The sequence below is a fragment of the Dermacentor variabilis genome, chromosome 5 (genome assembly GCF_050947875.1).
Source record: "Dermacentor variabilis isolate Ectoservices chromosome 5, ASM5094787v1, whole genome shotgun sequence".
NCBI lineage: Eukaryota > Metazoa > Arthropoda > Arachnida > Ixodida > Ixodidae > Dermacentor > Dermacentor variabilis.
The window spans coordinates 147,669,146-147,689,143 of record NC_134572.1 but is presented as its reverse complement, the minus strand read 5'-3'; the positions used below and the strand labels follow the sequence as shown (position 1 = coordinate 147,689,143).

The 19,998-nt window shown below is 44.9% G+C and overlaps 1 protein-coding gene across 1 annotated transcript in view; it reads left to right on the top strand.

The window, feature by feature from the left end:
- LOC142581993 (uncharacterized) overlaps window positions 1–11,240 on the top strand; it is a 257,321-nt gene extending 246,081 nt beyond the window's left edge. The window contains exon 9 of the mRNA XM_075691427.1: window positions 11,133–11,240. Within this exon, the coding sequence (XP_075547542.1) occupies window positions 11,133–11,159 (27 nt within the window). The 3' untranslated portion in view covers window positions 11,160–11,240. The remainder of the gene's footprint in view (window positions 1–11,132) is intronic.
- Window positions 11,241–19,998: the final 8,758 nt, after the last annotated feature.

The window sequence follows — 19,998 nt, the reverse complement described above, 5'->3', positions numbered from 1 at the left end:
CTTTGGTGCGTGAGGACGTCGGTTGGTCAAACTGGCAGACACATCAGCGAGACACTAAAAGAGCATCAAGATAACGTGGCTAGAGTGATGTCGGGCCATTCGGGCATTTATTGCGGCCACCCTTATTAATTTTTTAGACGGACGAACGCCCAAGGCTTCTAGAATTTTTTTTTCAAGAGGACTGTCGTCGTTTTGTTTACGCAGCGACGTTATCTACGAAAGGAACTTTTCACCCATCGTATAAAACTATTTACTGGTTGCTCCTACACCCCTTATGACTGAAGTACTCCGAGCATGTCACAACGAGGTAACTTCTGGCCACTTAGGGTACACGCGGACACTGAACAGAGTACGACAGAGGTACCGCTGGCCAAACTCGCCATAGCCGTGAAACATCATGTACGGACTTGCCTCGATTGCCAGAGGCGCAAGTCACCCCCAGTAAAACCAGCCCGCTTGCTACAACCCGTTCAGATCCCACGCACACCATTTGACCAGATCAGAATGGACCTTGTGGGCCTACTTCCTGCGTCTATTGCAGGAAACTGCTGGGTTATTTTCGCAACTGATTATCTGACTCGCTACGCCGAAACAAAAGGCTCTCCTACAAGGCACAGCAGCAGAGGGGTGCGATTTTTATAGATAATTTTGTGTTGAGGCATGGTGCACCAACCTTCGTAATCACTGAAAGAGGAACCGCATCCATGGCCGCGCTTTTATGTAATGTCCTGATACTCAATGGAACAACTCACTCCAGTATAACAGCCTACCATCCACAAACGAACAGACTCTTAGAGCGCCTAATCAAAATTGTTGAAGTCATGCTTTCCATGTATGTGGACGTCGAACACAAAAATTGGGACAAGATCTTGCCTCATACTACTTTTGCGTACAAGGCTGCTAAGAAACAGCACGGATGACTCTGTTAAGCCTTGCTCACGGGCGAAAAGTACGGGTGATGTTGGATGCAATGCTCCCACACGAACGCGATTGGTCTGACATGGATGCGGATGTTTTTACAGAACGCGCCGAAGAAGCTAGATAGCTCCCACGCATACGCATCTGTCAACAGCAGGACTACGACGCAGGCCTCTACAATGCTCGCCATAAACCAGTAACCGACGAAACCACTGGCAGAGTGTGGGTTCGGACGCCCATCCGAAGACGAGGACTATGCGAGAAGCTAATAAAGCGATACTTCGGACCATATCGAGTACTACGCCACCTAAGCGACGCCACCTACGAGGGGGTCACAGGTAGCCCCTTTTGCACGAGGCGTCGCCAACACCGGCCTGGAATGACGCAAGTAGTACGCATGAAACCGTGCGTCAGCGAGCGACTGTGCGAGGAACTCCATACCAGTAACCTCCTCTAGCATCGGGGCAATGTGTCTATTCAGAGGGAGGCAAATGTCGAGTCTCTTCCATGTCGACGACAAAGACAACGACGGGAGTTTTAGTAGGCTTCGTCTCGTGCATTGGCCTGGTGGAGATTAGAAGACGAAGAAATAATCTCTGGGCTCGACTACTAAAAGAAGCTGTTTTGTTATCTGTGTCCTCGTCTCCCATCTTACATAGAATAAACGTTATTCTCCGACGGATAAGGTGATCTACCCACTCCCCGACACGCAGGTCAGGGGGCGAGTGCCGCCGCCTCAGATGCAGGATGTGTGGTCTTGGCTACCAGCAGCCTCTTCAGCCAGTTGGAGGAGCCGGAGCTGGAGCTCAGAGTCCGAGCTGCACAGCAGGGTCTCCCAGGTGTCTCTACTACCTATCTTGTGCGTTCCCCCGGGAGAGTACGGACATTTCCATATTATGTGGCCGAGGGTCCCTGTCGCCCCACAAAGATTACATCTATCGCTCCTGGCCTCGCGGAACATGTAGTTCGCCATAACCGGGTGCGGATACGCATAAGTTTGTAGTCGTCTCCACGCGGCTGCTTGTCTGTTGTTTAATTTTGGGTCTGGCGGGGATACCAGTCTACGAGCCAATCATGCTGCGTTATCTCCCCATATTTTAGCATGCGCTCTCCACTCCCTCGGTGATCGAGGGGCCCCGTGGCGGCTCGTCGGTAGAGATCTCGAGTCAGCTCGTGGGCCGCCTCGTTGCCGGGGACGGCTTCGTGCGCCGGAGTCCAAATTATTTGAATTTTTCAATCTAACTTTCTCTGGCCTAGTATTCTGGCCGCTAAGGGTGAGATCCTTCCCTTGCTGAAATTTTTTATAGCAGTTTTGCTGTCACTGATCCCAAATTTCGCGTCCGTTCCAGCGCAAGCTAATGCGATCGCGATTTCCTCGGCAACTTCTACGTTGCGCCCGCGCAGAGTGACAGCGGTCACGGGAATACACCGGTCGCTGACGGCCGTTGCCACCGTGAAACTGCCGCTACCTCCCGCCGCATCTACATAGGTCACCTCATGTTCCAAAATTTTACCGAATCTAATTTTTAATGCTTCGGCTCGTTTATGCCTCCTGTGTTTTTTCGCAGGGGGGGGGGGGGAAGGGCATAATCAGATTTTTTTCTCGATTCCCTATCTACTTCCACCTTTTGGGTGGGGCCTCTGTCCGGATTTATTCCAACTTTGGCCAATATAGCTCTTCCTGTCCTCGTGGGGCTAAGTGCCTCAATTTGAGAGGTTCGCACCGCTTCCGCCAGTTCCGCCCATGTGTTGTGCACTCCTATAGCCATCAGTCTCTCTGTTGATGTGTACATGGGCAGTCCAAGCGCTCCTTTTACGCATTTTCTCATTATAGAATCAATCTTTTCTCTTTCCACCACTTTCAAATCGAGATATGGCGTTGCATAGCTCGCCCGGCTGAATATGTACGCCTGTATTAGTTTAATTAAATTTTTTCTCCTTTAGCCCTCGGCCTTTGCTGGCCACCCGCCTAATTAGGCTCAGGGTCTGTATTGAGTGATTCTGCAGCCTCTTGACGGTTTCGCCATTGTGGCCGTGTGACTGGAGAATCAGGCCCAAGATTCTAATTTGCTCGACTATTGGTACCTCCTTGCCCACCACTTTAACTTTGATCTCCGACTGTGCCTTGCAGCTTAAGTATTTCGGATTGTATATAAACAATTCTGATTTCTGCGGCGAGCATGCTAGGCCTCTCTCGGCTGCGTAATCGACTATGATGTCGCTGGTGGCCTGGAGCAGGCTTTCGACGGCTGAATCACTTCCCCGGTGGACCGAGAGGGTGATATCATCCACATATATACAAATTTTATTCCGTCGAGCTTTGCCAATTGCTCGGGGAGTTCTCTCATAGCCACGTTGAAGAGTAGGGGAGGCAGCACTGATCCCTGGGGCGTACCCTTACTCCCTAGCTCAATTGTGGGGGATTCCAGCGTTTGGAACCTCATGCAGGCAGTTCTTCCCGTCAGGAACTCCCTGATGTATGGATATGTCCTGGTACCTACATTAATCTTCTTCAGCCTTCCAGGACCGCCTCACGCTTTACGTTGTCAAAAGCCGTCGTGAGGTCCAGTCCATGAATTGCTTTTGCATCTTTAGACCTTGAGTCTGTTATATCATGTTTGATTTGGAGCATGACGTCCTGCATACACAAGTGAGGTCGGAACCCGACCATCTCATGTGGCCACAGATCGCCCTGCTCCATGAAGCCCATCAGTCTGGTCCGGACGACGTGCTCCATCAATTTCCCCACGCATGAAGTTTACGAAATTGGCCGTAAGTCTTCCAATTGTGGAGGCTTCCCGGGTTTCGGTATTAAAATAATGCTTGCCGTCTTCCACTGTTGTGGGAGCACGTCTTTATTCCAACATTCCTGCATGTACTTCGTTAGCTAACTAATGGAATCATCGTCTAAGTTCCTGAGCATTTTGTTCGTTACACCGTCAGGGCCCGGAGCCGACTTCGTTCTGAGTCTTACAATCTCTGCCCTCACTTCCGCTTTTGTGATGGGGGCGTCCAACGCCTCGTTAGGCGCTCCACCATAGTCGGGAAGTGGAGTTCGCGATGTTTCACTCACGAACGTCTCAATTAATTTCTTCATGAAATGACCATCGTTCCCTACAAACGCGTGCCTAGCTTTTGCCAATCTTATAGCGGATTGAGTTTTCGAGCTTTCGGGGTCCAACAAGTGCCGGAGGATGATCCACGTCTTGGAAACGTTCATGCTCCCCTCCATTTCGTCACACTTGTTGGCCCAATTTTGTTCACATAATGTAAAAGTATAATCTTCGATTTCCTTATTATGCCTAGCAATCCTTCTTCTGAGGTTTCGGTTCCATTTCTGATTTTTGAGACGACGCTCCATGCTTTGCTTAGCTTCCCACATATGCAGAAGACGGCTGCCCGCTATCTACGGGGCGTTGTCCCCTTCGAGCGTTTTTGTCGTCTCTCTTACGTCTTCGTTGCGCCGCGACAATATATTGTAGGGAGAGCGCCATACAGCGACCCACAGTCTTGGGCCAAGCCGGTTGCGTAGCCCTGCTTCTAAATAAACCTCCTTATAGTTTGGTGAAAGGTGCCGGGTAATCTCGCAGTTTCCCAACCTGGAATGACGAAGCCGTATCTTACCTCCAGCCACAGGGACGCCGGAAGAAACCACTTCACAAGGCTCGCAGAGTCAAGCCACCGTCTCTCCCGGCATGCTGCCTCAGCGTCACCCACCAATATTCAGCAGGACGGACGACCAAGACGTCGAAGACTGGCTGGCAACTTACCAGAGGGTGATCGCAGTCAACAAATGGGACGGTGCAACTAGGCCGACCAACGTATTATTTTACTTGACCCGCGTCGCCAGTCTCTAGTTCCGAAATCACGAAGCGGGGATTAATAACTGGGCGTCATTCAAGGCTTTTTCGGAAACCTTCAGCCGCCTCACGGTACGCAAGCTCCGCGCAGAACAGGAACAAGAAACCGGTGAGAATTTGCCCAGTTATATTCGTGACCTCGTCGACTTGTGTAAGCGTCTCACCACTTCGATACACGAGTCCGATAAGATAAAGCACATCATCAATTGGATAGCCCGTCACACGTTTCAAAAGTTATTAGCCTAAGGCTCCCAAACCATCAGAGATGTTGACAGCTTGTGCCCTAGTTTCGACGAAGTGCACAAGAAACGAGCCCAAACGCTGCGCTTTTGCAAACAGAACGACTCGCTCGCGGCCTCTGGGCGACCATAATGCAGTGTTGATTAAGATGAAGTTGTTCGCGCGTGAGGAGGTCGCCCGACAGCCCTTCATTTTATCGAGCACGCGCGAGCCAGCAGAGGCACAACATCTGGCCCCAGTCACACGAAAAGTCATACAGAAAGACGTCACTGACGCGTTGCCTTTCGCTCGTCCACCACCTCTGTGGTCTGCGCCTTTGTCGTACGTCCAAGTCGTCGCGGGCGGATGGCCCCGTCGACCAACCTATTCTTCCGCGTCAGCACCAGTTCGGCCACCAGCAGTTCGGTTAAGCCGACCAGTCCCCACGTTATCGAATCCATAGCGCACTGCGGACAATCACCCTATATGTTATTTTTGCAGTTATGCAGCACATGGGGGACCCTTCCGTCACTGCAGCCCTCCTTTTCAAACTGATAGTAAGCGTTGCGTACGATCCAGACGCTTTAACGGCTCAGCGAGGCCAGAACAATTCTCTTCCCCCGAACGTTTGCTCCCGTCTATATATATACTTCGTCGACCCTGCCCTTCTGACGCGGAAAACTAGACGCTGCTGTTCCCGAGGCACGAACTGCGTCGTTTTTGAAAAATTCAATTCCTCACATTTCTCCAGCAAACCTCATCGAAGTTTTTGCGGATGGCTTTCGTATCCTTGCGCTTGTGAACACTGGTGCTGCCGTTTCAGTAACAGAGAGAAAACTTTGCCGTTTGCTTAGGAAGGTTACCAGGACGACAAACGGATTGTTCCTTCGTACTGCCAGCGCACACAATTTTCAGCCACCAGCCACCTGCAAAGCACGCCGTCATTTAGGATGTCATTTATCCGATTGAGTTTCTTGTGCTACCGGCCTGTTCGCATGATGTCATCCTCGGTTGGCATTTTCTCTCTTGCCCTCATGTTGTTATCGGCTTTGGTCGTGCCAAGATGGCGTTCTCGGCGTTGTGTTCTGCGTCTTGTGAAAATGCGTTGGCAATGTTGTTTGTCGCTGTCAAGTCGCACATACCACCCAGCAGCAAGGCCCTCGTCCCCGTGTCCTGGGCCGGTGTTGGTGATTCCATAGAGCTATTTACACCCTCCGAGGTCGTTTAACACCGCAGGAATCTCGCGTGGCCATTTGTCGTTATCGACATGCCCAGCGGCACTGCATCCTTGTTTGTTACGAATCCATTGCCAGTTCCCTCAACCTTATTCACTGGAGAGTGTACAGGTATAATGCAGGCATTAGAGCTATCCGCCATCTTCTGCACTGACGCTGCGGACAACTTGCTACTTAGTTAATAAAGGGGAAATGAGACATCCACCCGAACGTAGCTAACTGTTGCACAGGAGCACTTAGATATGGTAATTACTTCTCCCCACCTTTTTCATATATCTTCCTATATCTTCCTATGGCACCATTCAATCGCCCGAAAACTTCCTTCGTAACTCTCGATCGGCTGCACGAATTCAATATTATGCCCTTCGGCCTAAGTTATGCCCCAGCAACAATTGAAAGGATATTGAACACTGTCTTGCGTGGTTAAAAGGGAAGGCATGCGTGTCGCGGACCACCATGCACTATGTTGGCTGTCGTCCTTCGAAGATCCCTCAGGCCTACTTGCCCGATGGGAACTTCGCCTGAAGGACTACGATATACGCCTGACATACTGCAGCAGACTCCATCGTTCTGACGCCGATGCCCTCTCGCGCGCTCCCTTGCCTGACGACAATGCCTGCTGTTGGCAATGCCATCGCGTCTGAGCGGCGGAAGGACCATTTGATTACCTCTCTCATAGACGTGATTTCGGGTTCATCAGTGCCACCAATCACTCGCACGCTGCGTCCTCATGCTCACCACTCTCTCCTTTCGCGACAACCTGCTTCACCGGCGCAGTTATGACCCCGACGTGTGGCGGGGGTTACGTATGGTACCTCGCAGTCGCCATTCCCAGATATGCGCAGCTTTGCACGCCAATCCACTACATGTTACAAAACAAGATATTAGAATTACTTCATTCGAAAATATAATTGATAACAGTTACCCATTACTGCCGCATCAAAATAAATTATATTTTACACAAAAGCGATTGATTACTTCTTCCTTACTTTCCTCTGACTATTTCTTTAACGTCGTAGAAATACGGCGATCCGGACGAGCAAGCCTGTCCTCTGCAGCCGTTTATACGTTGCTGATCTGCGCTAGCAATAGCTTTTACAGAATTTCGTTCGTCATCATCCCTCTATTTTGTTGTGAGGACATCAGAAGGGACTCGGAAAACTTGCTCGAGGAGGAAAAATGGGAAAGGATGGAGATTCTCCAGTTCGCTTTATATGTGCGCTGGAGATCACAGGGTGGGGGAAGGGATAGTAGGGCAGTGTTGTTATGTACAGAGACCTTGAGCAGATATCACGGTCGCTCAGCAACTATGTCCTCTAACGCGCAGCGCTTTGTTGTAGCTAGGACTTGGAGAACACGTTCCCGATTGAGACAATTAAATGCTTCCGAAATTGTCTGTGTCATATTTCCTTAGTTGATTCAGCCATTGAGACATATCAGAACTTGTTCAATTCATGGCCGACATCTGGTGGAGCCGCCGCGGTTGCTCAGTGGCTACGGTGCTGTGATGCTAAGCACCAGGCCGCTTCATCAAATCCCGGCCACGGCAGCAGCATTTCAATGGGGGCGAAATGCGAAAACACCCGTGTGCTCTGATTTAGGTGCAGCATAAAGAGCCCCAGGTGTTCCAAATTCCCGGAGTCCCCCACTACAGCATGCCTCATAATCAGATCGTAGTTCGAACGCGTAAAAACGCATCATTTGATTTTTACCTTGGAACATGTCGTGAAGCGCTCGGACGAGAAAACCAACACTGAGCACTCAGGTTTTCTTGCCTTGTAATTCAAACTCGTGCGGCTGCTGCATGGCACGATCCAGGGTCGGTCTACTGCAGTTCCCGCCAAATTCAGATTCTTAAAGCTAGCTCGTGTGTTACAGCGTGCCTCGTCAATAAAGGAAGTCGTTCATTGTCTCTGGTTACTGCAAATGTGATTGCACTGCACTGAGCGTTGCCCAGTAAACAAATCAAGCGTCAAATTGCAAAATTTCGCCAAAATGTCATGGATTAAAAGAAGAATATGAAACAGAAGTATTTTATTTTTGTAATGCACTGAAAGTTGTGGTGGAGTTACTGCGATTTATATGTGTGTAACCGATATTACCTGTAACCTTCCAATCGTGGGAAAACAGCACTCATGGTTACCCATGTCTCTCAGTATAACAAATGAAATTTAGAGCCAGCATAAAATAAAGCATGCCTTCGTTTCTGAAAGTGCGAATATTTAGGTATAATGCACCAAAATGTTTATTCCTGGCAAGAAAAGCCTAAGTAAATATATTTGCATTCAAATAGCGACAGCCGTTTTCCGCAGCAATGAAAGCAATTTATTTGTTTCGGTTTAAATATCTCGTAGGTCGTTTTAGCAAGGTCAGTGCTATCATGGATATTTAACGTCCCACGGGGCTCTGGCTTGCGGACACAGTTTATCTCTATATTTAGCCACAGAAATAACCATTTCTCTTCTATTCTCTTTCATATTGCGCCACCCAGCAGTTAATTCACAGGTTTTGTAAGGCTCACATTGACAAGAACCAGTCCTGCATTTCCGACGCCCAAGTTCTTCACTGATGGCCGATAATTCTGATCATTTGTTCAACGACAGCACCATAAACGTCTTGCACAATTTTAATTTCACCACCTTCATTAGGAACACTCTTTATTTCTACGTTATTGAACCTTGTGTACATTGTATCTCTTCGATATCTTAACGGAGTTCCTTTTTTTCCTTCGTAGCTGCTCGGTCACTTTCCGTGCTTCCCTCACCTTATCGCTCTATGACCTGATTTCATTTGCTAGTTTTTCACTTCGACCCAGGTGTCATTTTGGATGTCAGCTTTTTTAGAAATTCCGTATTTCAAATTTAATTTATACCGTCTTAATGTTTCAAAAGCTTTTGCACATTCTTTATCCATACATATTGGTAAAAAAAATTCGGCAGCAACACTGAAGACTGCTCACCTGTGGCATTGCGAAAGCATTATACTATTTGTTGACCTCGGAACGTCACGAATAGGCTCATTTTATGCACTCATGACTTGGCGCCACTTCCTTCTCATTGGCTGCACCATCACGTGCCTAATGTCGCACGCACTAGGCCACACCTTTAGTCAGGCAGAAACGGCGAGCCGCCAAGGAGTCGGGGAGGGGATCTTGTGTCCCAGCCCGGAGACCCGGGCTCGATTCCCACCAAGACCAAAATGTACCACATGTTCTCTTCAAAGCCATTTCCTTACCTTTGTGTACAAGAACCTACCTGAGTACTGTAATGTCAATCCGAGCACTTTTGGCTTGTTCTTACTGTTTACGCCATCGGCCATTTTTGGTACCACCCTTTGGTAACGCCGCCGGATTTTCGCGTAATGGCGCATATAAGGTACTGTAATGTCAATCCGAGCACTTTTGGCTTGTTCTTACTGTTTAAGCCATCGGCCATTTTTGGTACCACCCTTTGGTAACGCCGCCGGATTTTCGCGTAATGGCGCATATAAGGTTTCGCATTCAAAATATACAGTGACAGTAATCACGCCGAGTTTGGTAGCCGCGCAAGTTTCAGCACGGACAGAATATAAATCAGTGTTCAGCGCTTACCTATGCAAAACCGATGCAATTTGCAGTCAGAAGCCCTTTTGCACGTAATTTTGTACAGGTAATTGGTTACGTGCAAGTACGGTTACTGCAGACACTAATCTCACGCGCAACATTTTACTGTCATTAGGTGTTACTTTATTTATATTTATTTTCAAAGTGCTGCGAACATCTATCCAAGCAGGAGGGGACTACATGAGTAAATACAATAAACAGCGGTCTTACAAAAATATACAAGGATCGCGAAAATCGTGTGAGCAAAATAGATCAAATGGGTGGTTGTAGCCTTTGAGAATTTCCGGCCAGGGCATTCTAATCAGTGTTTTATTTCGGAAAAAAATTGGTATTTAAAAATTTGTTCGCGCATTTGTTAGTTTAGTATACTGGCTGTGTTTGAGGCAGGAAATTTGAGATGTGTCCTTAATTATATAGTCGCGCGGTTGTACTCCCTTTCTTTCCTTATAAAAGCTGGTGAGAGAAATTTAACGTGGCAGTTTTTATTCGGTCAGATAGTGGCTCCATGTTTCCAGGTTCCAGCATACAGGTTGGCGAATCACGTCATTTGAAGCGTTTATAAATGAAGCGAGAAGCTAACCTTGTAAACATCGTAAATTTTCACATCAAATGGGACCGTATGTTGTAAATGCAAATTTGGCCAGCCCTGGAGACAGTGCAATCATGTTTGCCGGTTCCGGATACGTTTGACAAAAACTAAGCAGATCACGAAGACTTTGTATCCGCTGTCTTATGCGCGTAGCCGGCATTACTTAGGTGCAGCAGGCAGGGCTTAGTTTGTTATTTTAATTATTTTTATTTTTCATAAATTTTTATTGCCCAACAAAATCTTTATGTCTTATGCGCGCTTTTGGGCGGAGGCCGTGGTGAAGGTAGGGGGAGCTAGTACGGAGATCGTAAAAACCAGTGTTAAGGAGTATGTGCAGAAGTAGCATTAAGCTAGAACGCTTAGAACAGGCTTACGAACAGCTCTAAGCGTTACCGCGAAGCAAACGAGACTGCTTCTGCGATTTAAGAAGAACGTGAACCGTTCCTTACGCGTAGAGGGGAATAAAATTGCGGGCATAATGGGCAATTTTCATGGAATTTTATTCAGACATTTTAGCGAAGCTGCTCTTGACGCAGCTGTTAATGGTGAGGGTTCGATATGACGTTTTTTCTAGTTCTGTAGCAACGTCTCCTGTACTAAAAGGTAATGTATTTGCATTGTATCTTTGGGTGCTCTAATAGTAATATACTTCAAAAGATAACTGAAATAAACCAGTTGAATAATTATCTTGTGCTTTTTTTATATTTCAGTACATTATACTGGGTGCGGAGAGTTAGCGTTCATTACTAAACAAATACAACTAAACATTAAACTTAATTGAATCCATATGCTTCTGGATTTTCTGCAATAAACATGCATGAAAGACAATCTGGCTTGTTCTTGTCTCCAACGCGAAACATAACGCGAACATTTCACCAATGGCCTCACATAATCGTATAGCGTACATATGTACGGCATACCACGTATTTATTTATTTATTTATTTATTTATTTATTTATTCATACCAAACAGTGCCTCATCGGCATTACAGTAAGGGGAATGGATAGCACATATAAACAAAATTTGCAACTACACTGCAAGAAAAGAAATTAACTGGCAAATCGATTCACAGAGAACACTTGGCATCGTGCATAAAAAAGCATTGGCACAGCAGTGCAGCAAAAAAATCCACTCGATGAGCTAACCAGGCAAAAGGTTGCAAACATGAGTATCTGTTAAATTGAATTGCGATTCATCTCAGAAAAATGCCAGTACAGCAAAATACGTAAGCGCGAAGTGAACGCTATCAACGCCACTAAAAAAAAAAGAATTGTACTAGGTCTAGGAATATAGCGTACAGATTCTTCGGCCTCGATTTGTCGTGGGGCAAGAAAATTTCAAGGCTAAGTGGAAAGTAAGTTGAGTGCTGCTAAACATGTCAAATTGGTCGTAGATGCCTGCGAATGTCTAGTGGCTTGACAATGTGTGACGAAAATGGGCCAACATTACTTGTGCAATAACGACGGCAAAACGGTGGCGTGATGGCGATGTTGAGACGACAATGATATGGTGAGGATTGCGTGTCGAAATTATGGCGTGTCTACAACATGATGCGAGTAAGATGTTGAAATTATAACGACAACGATTGAAGGACCCCGGAGGCATCACGACGACCGTACGACATCCCTCATGACGATGACGTGGGAACTGTGTAGGGGAGTGGAATGACGATGAATGCGCGACGGTGATGGCATCACAATAGATGCATGGGCTCTCTGTCTACGACGCACTGGCTACGATAGCAGGAGGACGGTGGTATAATGACCGTGGAGTAACGACAAGATAATTACAGTAGAACGAGGAAGAAGGATGATGGAACGACAAGGGCGATGTGAGGACGCCAGCAAATGAGTGGGATGAAGTGATTGTGTTTATGATGATGGTAAAACGAAAGCGAGACTGCAATGGGCCCGGCCAGAATTGTATGAAGGCGACGGTATGACGGGAGTGGCATGTAGATAGATAGATAGATAGATAGATAGATAGATAGATAGATAGATAGATAGATAGATAGATAGATAGATATAGATAGATAGATAGATAGATAGATAGATAGATAGATAGATAGATAGATAGATAGATAGATAGATAGATAGATAGATAGATAGATAGATAGATAGATAGATAGATAGATAGATATAGATAGATAGATAGATAGATAGATAGATAGATAGATAGATAGATAGATAGATAGATAGATAGATAGATAGATAGATAGATAGATAGATAGATAGATAGATAGATACTGCGATTAGTATTCTTCCTTCAGCTGTTTTGATCGCATGGCACTCAGCAAAGTTATCTGAATGAACATGTAAGTACGTTAACAGCTCCCTGTATTACACGCATTGCTTATACAAGGTTGATCAAGGGTATCTTTCCCAAAGGATGCAGATCGGTATGTGCTTTGGGATGCTTTTCCAAAAGCTCCTGTATAACATTAGAACGACAGAGTCCAGCTAGTTGGTAGGGATTCAACTTAGCAAAAGGCAAGCATACCGAAACAGACTCAAGTAAGGGAAATGGGACTGTACTTTTGCCCACTATTAACCGAAAGTCCCAGAGTAACGGAATCGCCGGTAGGCACAAAACTTAGTTGCGCATGCTCACGAATGACAGTGCCAAAGGTCAAACATGGGCTTCCTTATTATCCGCCATGGTGCGACCTTTCAGTCGATAGTTCGCATTTATGGTTTCCGTTTCCTTCTACACGCGTTCTTGTCTGCGCACTTCCACCTTTTTGTAGCACATATAAATGATTTGATAAAAGAAGGGAGAAAAATAATATGTGAAGCTATATCGGCCGAGTTATATACTAGCTCGGCTTTTTTTTTCAAATATATTCGAAAAAATAAGTTCGTTTGGAAAGAGTTCAGCATAAACGTAATCCGATATCAAACTCTCAACAAGGATTCCGCAAAGGCCTAGTTCTCAGCACGCATTGCTCTCTCAAAAATAACACATATTTTGCCAGTTTCAAGTCGGAAATGATGGGCCCAGAATATTTGTAGACCTGTCGAAAACCTATAACGATATGATTCACGATCTCTTGTTAAGAGAACTTGAATGATTTGGCATACGCCAGAAGGCCGCGTCTGTCAAAAGGTATTGTCTGGAAGAACTCACGGAAACAGTCCGATTTCTTGACTCGCTCTCCAACTCCCTTTCTTTATTCTCAAAGGCACTACAAGCAAGCTTTTGGAACCACTTCTATTTAATATGTTAAACTCAATATCGTGCAACTTATTACAACCTTTAAATTAAGCATGTCTACAGACATTAAACCAGTAATAATTACTAACTGGTAAATAAGTTGACTTATATGATTCAGTAAACCAGTAAAAGAGTATTTATAGAAATAAATATACTTACTTTACAGCACCGCTTACTTCGAGACGTTATAAGCGTCCTGTTTAAAAAAAACATGTCAGGGAATGTCCCCATCGATCTACTACTGACCAAGATGGCGCAAACGTTTGGTCTTACTAACTGTAATTGACACATACTGCCATCTAGCGTTATGATGATACGCAACACAATCTTTTATTATAGATTTAAGAATTTTCAAATAGTTTCGGCAACTACGCCGCATTAAAGCTTACATATGATAGATGCGTTGCAACAAGGATGCTTTAGGACTATTGACGAGGTACCTCTGCATTAGCCCACGAACACCCGGATCCAATTTGTCTTATCTTCAACAATCCAATATATCATCTTTTGCAAAGTTTGCTTACGCACCGCATAAGTCAAACCCTGAATGTCATGTAATCTTTATGCGTTACACTGTTCACAAACCATACCGAAATGCAAAGGGCAGTTGATGTAAATGCACACTACGAGACATCTACACAGTTACGTTTGTTGAGCAAGAAATGGTGCGAGTTGTAAGCAGACGAATGAATGACATGTGCTTATGCGCTTATTTATTTTTATACCTCGCATGCTGCAAGGTTGGAGTATTGTGCGAAATGGAATAAAAAAGTAGTTACAAAAGGAAAAAGGGCACAACATTAAGAAAGAAACCAGCAAAAAAGCACTACCAATAGAAAGCACCAACTTGTCCAACGTGTTTTAGTGGCAGAACATTATACAATACTTAACAAGCAATAAAAAAAATTACTGCCCATGCACCCTGTACAGATGGTAAACCAGCAAAGCTGAAATGTGCGGCCCCAGTGTATATCACTAGGCTGATTCCGACGGTTTATTCGTCTTTCTATATTATTGGTTATGTCTGTGTTTCTTAATGAGGTTATGCACACGTTTGGCTTGGGTTTTTCACACTGTTTATTTGGAATGCCACATATCGCGCTTTGAGATCACCATCATGGAAAGTGCAATGATTGATTCATTGTGTTAATCCAGTGGGTCCATCAAAGTCTTTCTGAATTATGTTACGCATTTGTGTTTTGTAATGCGTTAATCATACTATTTATGACTCAGTTATGCACTGTAGTTACCAAGTGACACACCGGGGCTGCACATTTCATTTAATTAAATACACGGACACATGCTTGAACCTATTTGGAAGTCGGAGAGAGACTGCTGCACGTGCGCTCTGCTGCTAGAGAGAAACGACGTCACTATCGGCATAGCCAATGGCCCACCACACCCTTGCTGCGAGATAATTATGACATCATGATCTCGTCTTAACCCCGTCCCCCTCTTTGTCCATTCCCTGCAATAATACGTAGATAAATGTATGTTTGAAACTCATAAGCATTTCTATGTCTACCCAACAAGAAATTTCTCCGTCCATCATGCAAGACGAATGCAATGGCTCACGCCCCCCTCCCCTCCCTAAACAATGGCTCATACCCCTACACTAGGGTTTTGGGGATCGGATCATGAGTGTTTTGCCTAGGCATATACATCTTCACTGTAAAAGAAATGAACACTTTCTGCTAGAGACCAAGACGATCATGAGTCATACTAACAAATGAAAGTTTCTTGAATAAGCCGAGCAAATGCTGGTTGACAAGCAATACGTTGAAGTTACACAAACAGCAGAAGCAACACTGATGTGTGTCCACACAGATCCCAACATAAAAACGCATCCATCTCTGAAAGTGTAGCAGAGGCCACGCTGACAAGATTCTCCCAGTGTCTGCATCTACAGATTCCATAATTTCTCTAGGCAACCGATCTCAACGGAATGCTAGCTTCTTCCTCTACAATGCATTCTCAACATCTGAGCGTGCATTGTAGACAAATAAGCTAGTGTTCTGTGCAGATAGGCTGTCTAGAGAAATCACGGAAGCTGTAGATCTAAAGGTGCTGGGAGAATCTTGTCAGGACGGCCTCCGTTAAAAACGGATGCATTTCCTGTGTGGAAACGCAAAGAAATTTTTTGCTTCTCCTTTTTGTGTATGTTCGGTTTATTGCTTGTCAGCCAGCATTTACTCGATGTGTACATTAAACTTTTGGTTGTTAGATCATCTCGGTTTTCTTGTTTGTCCTATGTGTTCTCTGGTGCCATTTGCAGCCAGGCTCTTCATTGTTTCTTTAGACTGCAACAAGTCACTTTAATGGCCCTTATGATGCTTCTGTGCACCTTATAAAATCTTTCAATTGGCCAATGTAGCAAGAATGTATAGTGTGAAGCAGTAGGAACAGGGTACACTAACTTCTAATTAAAAGTTTTATTGTGAAAGTGCAGTGACCTATAAAGGTTACCAAAAAGTAGTACGGAAATAAAACCTGATAAAAACTAGTGTTTGATGAAACCAAACATAAAAGCGGGAAAGGGAGAAAATACATATAAACATACAAGTCCAGGGAAAAAGACATTGTGATCACCAACTGTGCAGGTGGCTACCTTCCTAGAAGCTCGTTTTTTTCCAATGGCATGAAACTCGAAGATTGTGCTTGCATAAGCAAGCTGTCAGTCTGTCTATTGGAATAACAACATTGTTTCTTGAAAGGTTCTGGTATGCAGGATTGGCAACTGTAAAGATTCTTTTCCTGCAGTTGGAATTTTTCTGTATTTTCTTTCTGTAGCATATCTATTTATGTTTGGCTGCACCAAGCACCAATTTTTGTCTAGCCTTCAAAGATGTCTTTCTTTTTCTGAGGAAAACACGGGGAAGGCGGGAGATGGAAATTCAAGACGATGAGCGAAACGGGAACAAGGTGAAAGCAGGAGCCAACGTTTCGACAAGTGGATATTGAAGAAGACAAGTCCACTTGTCGAAACGTTGGCTCCAGCTTTCACCTTGTTCTCGCTTTGCTCATCGTCCTTTTTTTCTGGTAATTTGTATAACTCGCCATATTTTTACCATGAACCTCAGTTGAAAGTTAGTCCACATACATCTCTAGTGTCATTCTGTTGATACTTTTTCATGCTATGCACCCTTGTGTGTGTGTGTGTGCGTGCGTGCGTGTGTGTGTGTGTGTGTGCGCGCGCACGTGCGTGCGTGTGCGTGCGTGTGCGTGCGTGTGCGTGCGTGCGTGTGTGTGTGTGCGTGCGTGTGCGTGCGTACGTACCTGCGTGCGTGCGTGTGTGTGTGCGTGTCTCTGTGTGTGTGTGTGTGTGTGTGTGTGTGTGTGTGTGTGTGTGCGTGTCTCTCTCTGTGTGTGTGTGTGTGTGTGTGTGTCTCTGTGTGCGTGTGCGTGTGTGTGTGTGTGTGTGTGTGTGTGTGTGTGTGTGTGTGTGTGTGTGTGTGTACATACGTGCGTGTGCGTGTGCATGTGCACGCGTGGATTTGGATGTGAAATCGGGCCCTTAGGTCGCAAGTATCATTCTTCTCCTGTGCAGCGTTATGAATTCATTAACTATAGTGCAACAGAAATACGATGGACAAGAACAAAGTGAACACATATAGCGCTTCATTATTTATTTATTTATTTATTTATTTACTTATTCAGTACCCACAGGAGCCAAAAGGCATTACAGTTGTCTGTTGTCTATCTGTTGCGCTTTAGTTAATGAATACACACCAACTCGTCCAATTTTCAGTTATTATGTCGGCTTGTGTCCCGCTTGTGTCCTGGAATATCTGCGGGGCTATGTATCCTGCAATTTAATTTCTGTCCATGTGCTTGCAAGTCGCGTGTCAATCTCCTGATTTTCCTGACAAGCTCGTGTGATGTGCAGGCCCAGACAGTTTGTGGTGAATCCATGCAGGTGTGCAGGGCATTGTGCAAGGTGTAACCTGCACTACAAGTGCTGCTTTGATTTCTTTCAGTTCAGCTTTTCTAGCAGCTTTTCTAGGTGTAGGATGACCTGGAATGGTACTCACTATTATGGGGTTTAGTTTTATGTAGTATCATGCTACTGTTACACTCCTATTACCACATCAGTGTACTATGTGTGTCTGATGTTTGCTTGCATATTCTTGATTAGCAACCTCCTCTGTGTGTTTGGCAGTAGCATATGGTCTCCTGGCCTAATCGTTTGCCCCCATATTTCACGGTAGGGGCCTGTTGTGTTTCAAGTTCAGGTGCTCCCGAGGTTGTTTCTGAAGGGAGGGGTAGTCGTCTTTATATGCTAGCTGCATAGTTTCTTGTGACCAGGTTCTGAGCTATTGAGGCAAATAATTTGTGCTGCAGGCTGCAACTCTACTCTGTCTAGGTGCTTGTTCGTTTGCTCTTTCTCATAGAGGTCTTCAAGCATGGTAAAGTCGGAAATATCTTTTATCAGCCGATGGCTGTATTCGATGAGTTGTCATTTTTGTGTGCTGCTGGTAATTCATACCGCACCATACCTTGTGCACAAGCACAGCATCTGCGATTTTCCATAGTATCCACTCATCCAACCCCGATGATTTCAAGATTATTCTTTTCACCAGGTATAAAATTTGCGTCCAGGCATGGCATAATTGTTTCACCCACGTGCTGACTCTGCCGTCATAGTCTTACACTTTCTCAGGATTGGGGGATGTTGACTTGCGGGTATGTTTCTCCATCTATTGGGAGCACAATGTGCAATCTGAAGGAGTTCTTGATTCTAGTCTTTTTTCCGACGTCGATGTAAGCTGACTTATCAGAAAGCGAGAGGCCAGACTGGCCAAGAAAGTCTGCAGTGTTGCCGAGGGCTTGTTGCATCATTCTTGATTTCTCTATAACATAGGTTTCCCATAGACTGTAATACACCATAGGCTGTAGTATTTCTTGTACTGTGCCTGTGTTGTTGGTGTGGGTGGGCCAAATGTGCCTCCAACTCTCACCTGGAATTTTCTGTCTTTCAGAAGTTACTATTTAACATAAGTGCTCTACCAGAAATGTTTTGTTCATCGTTCCTCTTATTAGAGTAGCATGAGTTACTGCTGTTAAAAGCCTCTTCACTCTCTTCATTCTTTCATAAGCGGTATTACACAATGCCCTGCAATAAAGTTTCTGCTGCTTATGGCCCACTCATATCTGCCAGAAGGGACAACTCTTGAAAAAGGCTTTCTTTGTGCTGTGTGCGACGTAGTATGAGCATTCATGTCTTGACATTTATACATCTGTATAACCAGCTTCCTGCCAGAGTACTTGCTATACCTGATTATGCTTATTTGTGCAGTGCTGTTGAAAAATACCTATTGATGCAATGAATGTTTATACACTCGAATTATCACCAAAGATAGTTGTTTTACAATTGTGCCCTTTGCTTTCGTTTGCTGTTAGGTATTGTATAAGCATGCCCCCCCCCCCCCCCAATGCAATAGCATTTTAAGTTGAAGGGTTCAATAAAAGGGGATGAACTAAATCTAAGCGCAAGAGCTTTTTTTACCTATGGCTTTCATTCATCAAAATGTGACTTCCATGGCTGGCAAATCAACCCCTCGTCTTGTGTTAGCAGCAGAATGCTATAGCCACAGTGGCAGGTGAATAAATTGAAGAACAATATTTTTGTCTATAGATTTTCTTTCTTGCCTGTATGTAAGTAAAATTTTGAATAAGATTGTTATTGCAAAAAAAGCCCACTTTGTGGTCCTTTATTGCATAAATCACATATTGTGTATAGTTGAAATGCAGAAATTTGTTTTAAAATCCTTGGGTGATATGTTCTTGCAAGTAGCACGGTATTTCCGTACTTATGAAGAGTAACCACAGCGGATATCGTTAAATGGGTTTACACACTAATATATGTGATCACAAAATTATTAGAAACTTATTAGAAACATGTAAGGCATGAATGTTTCTGCACACTTGATCAGCTGTGAATGTGCAAGAACTGCTTGTACTGGCTGAACTGGCTGATTTCACTGCGCAGTTTTGATTTACTTTCCTTTAACGTGGTGTCGTTTTGTACTGTTTTATCCCCACAACAACAGGCTGTTTCCCTTCTTTTCGCATTGTTGCACGAGTTTCACATGACGGGGCTGGAGGGTACGTTCACGCTGTGCCACTATAGCAAGCAAATAATTTACGTAATTTACTAGCTGTAGAGTTATTTACCTTTCAAAGCAAATGTTAATACAGATGCAGTAAGGATACAAAGTCCGCAACATATTCAATGTTTATTGGTTTCTGTGCTAGAAAAAAAAATGGTTTATCAGAAACCCCAGACTCATGCACGCCATGTATCCAGACATATACACTACAAACAGGTGCACATCATGTGGCGAGGTTGCCACACTTATTCAC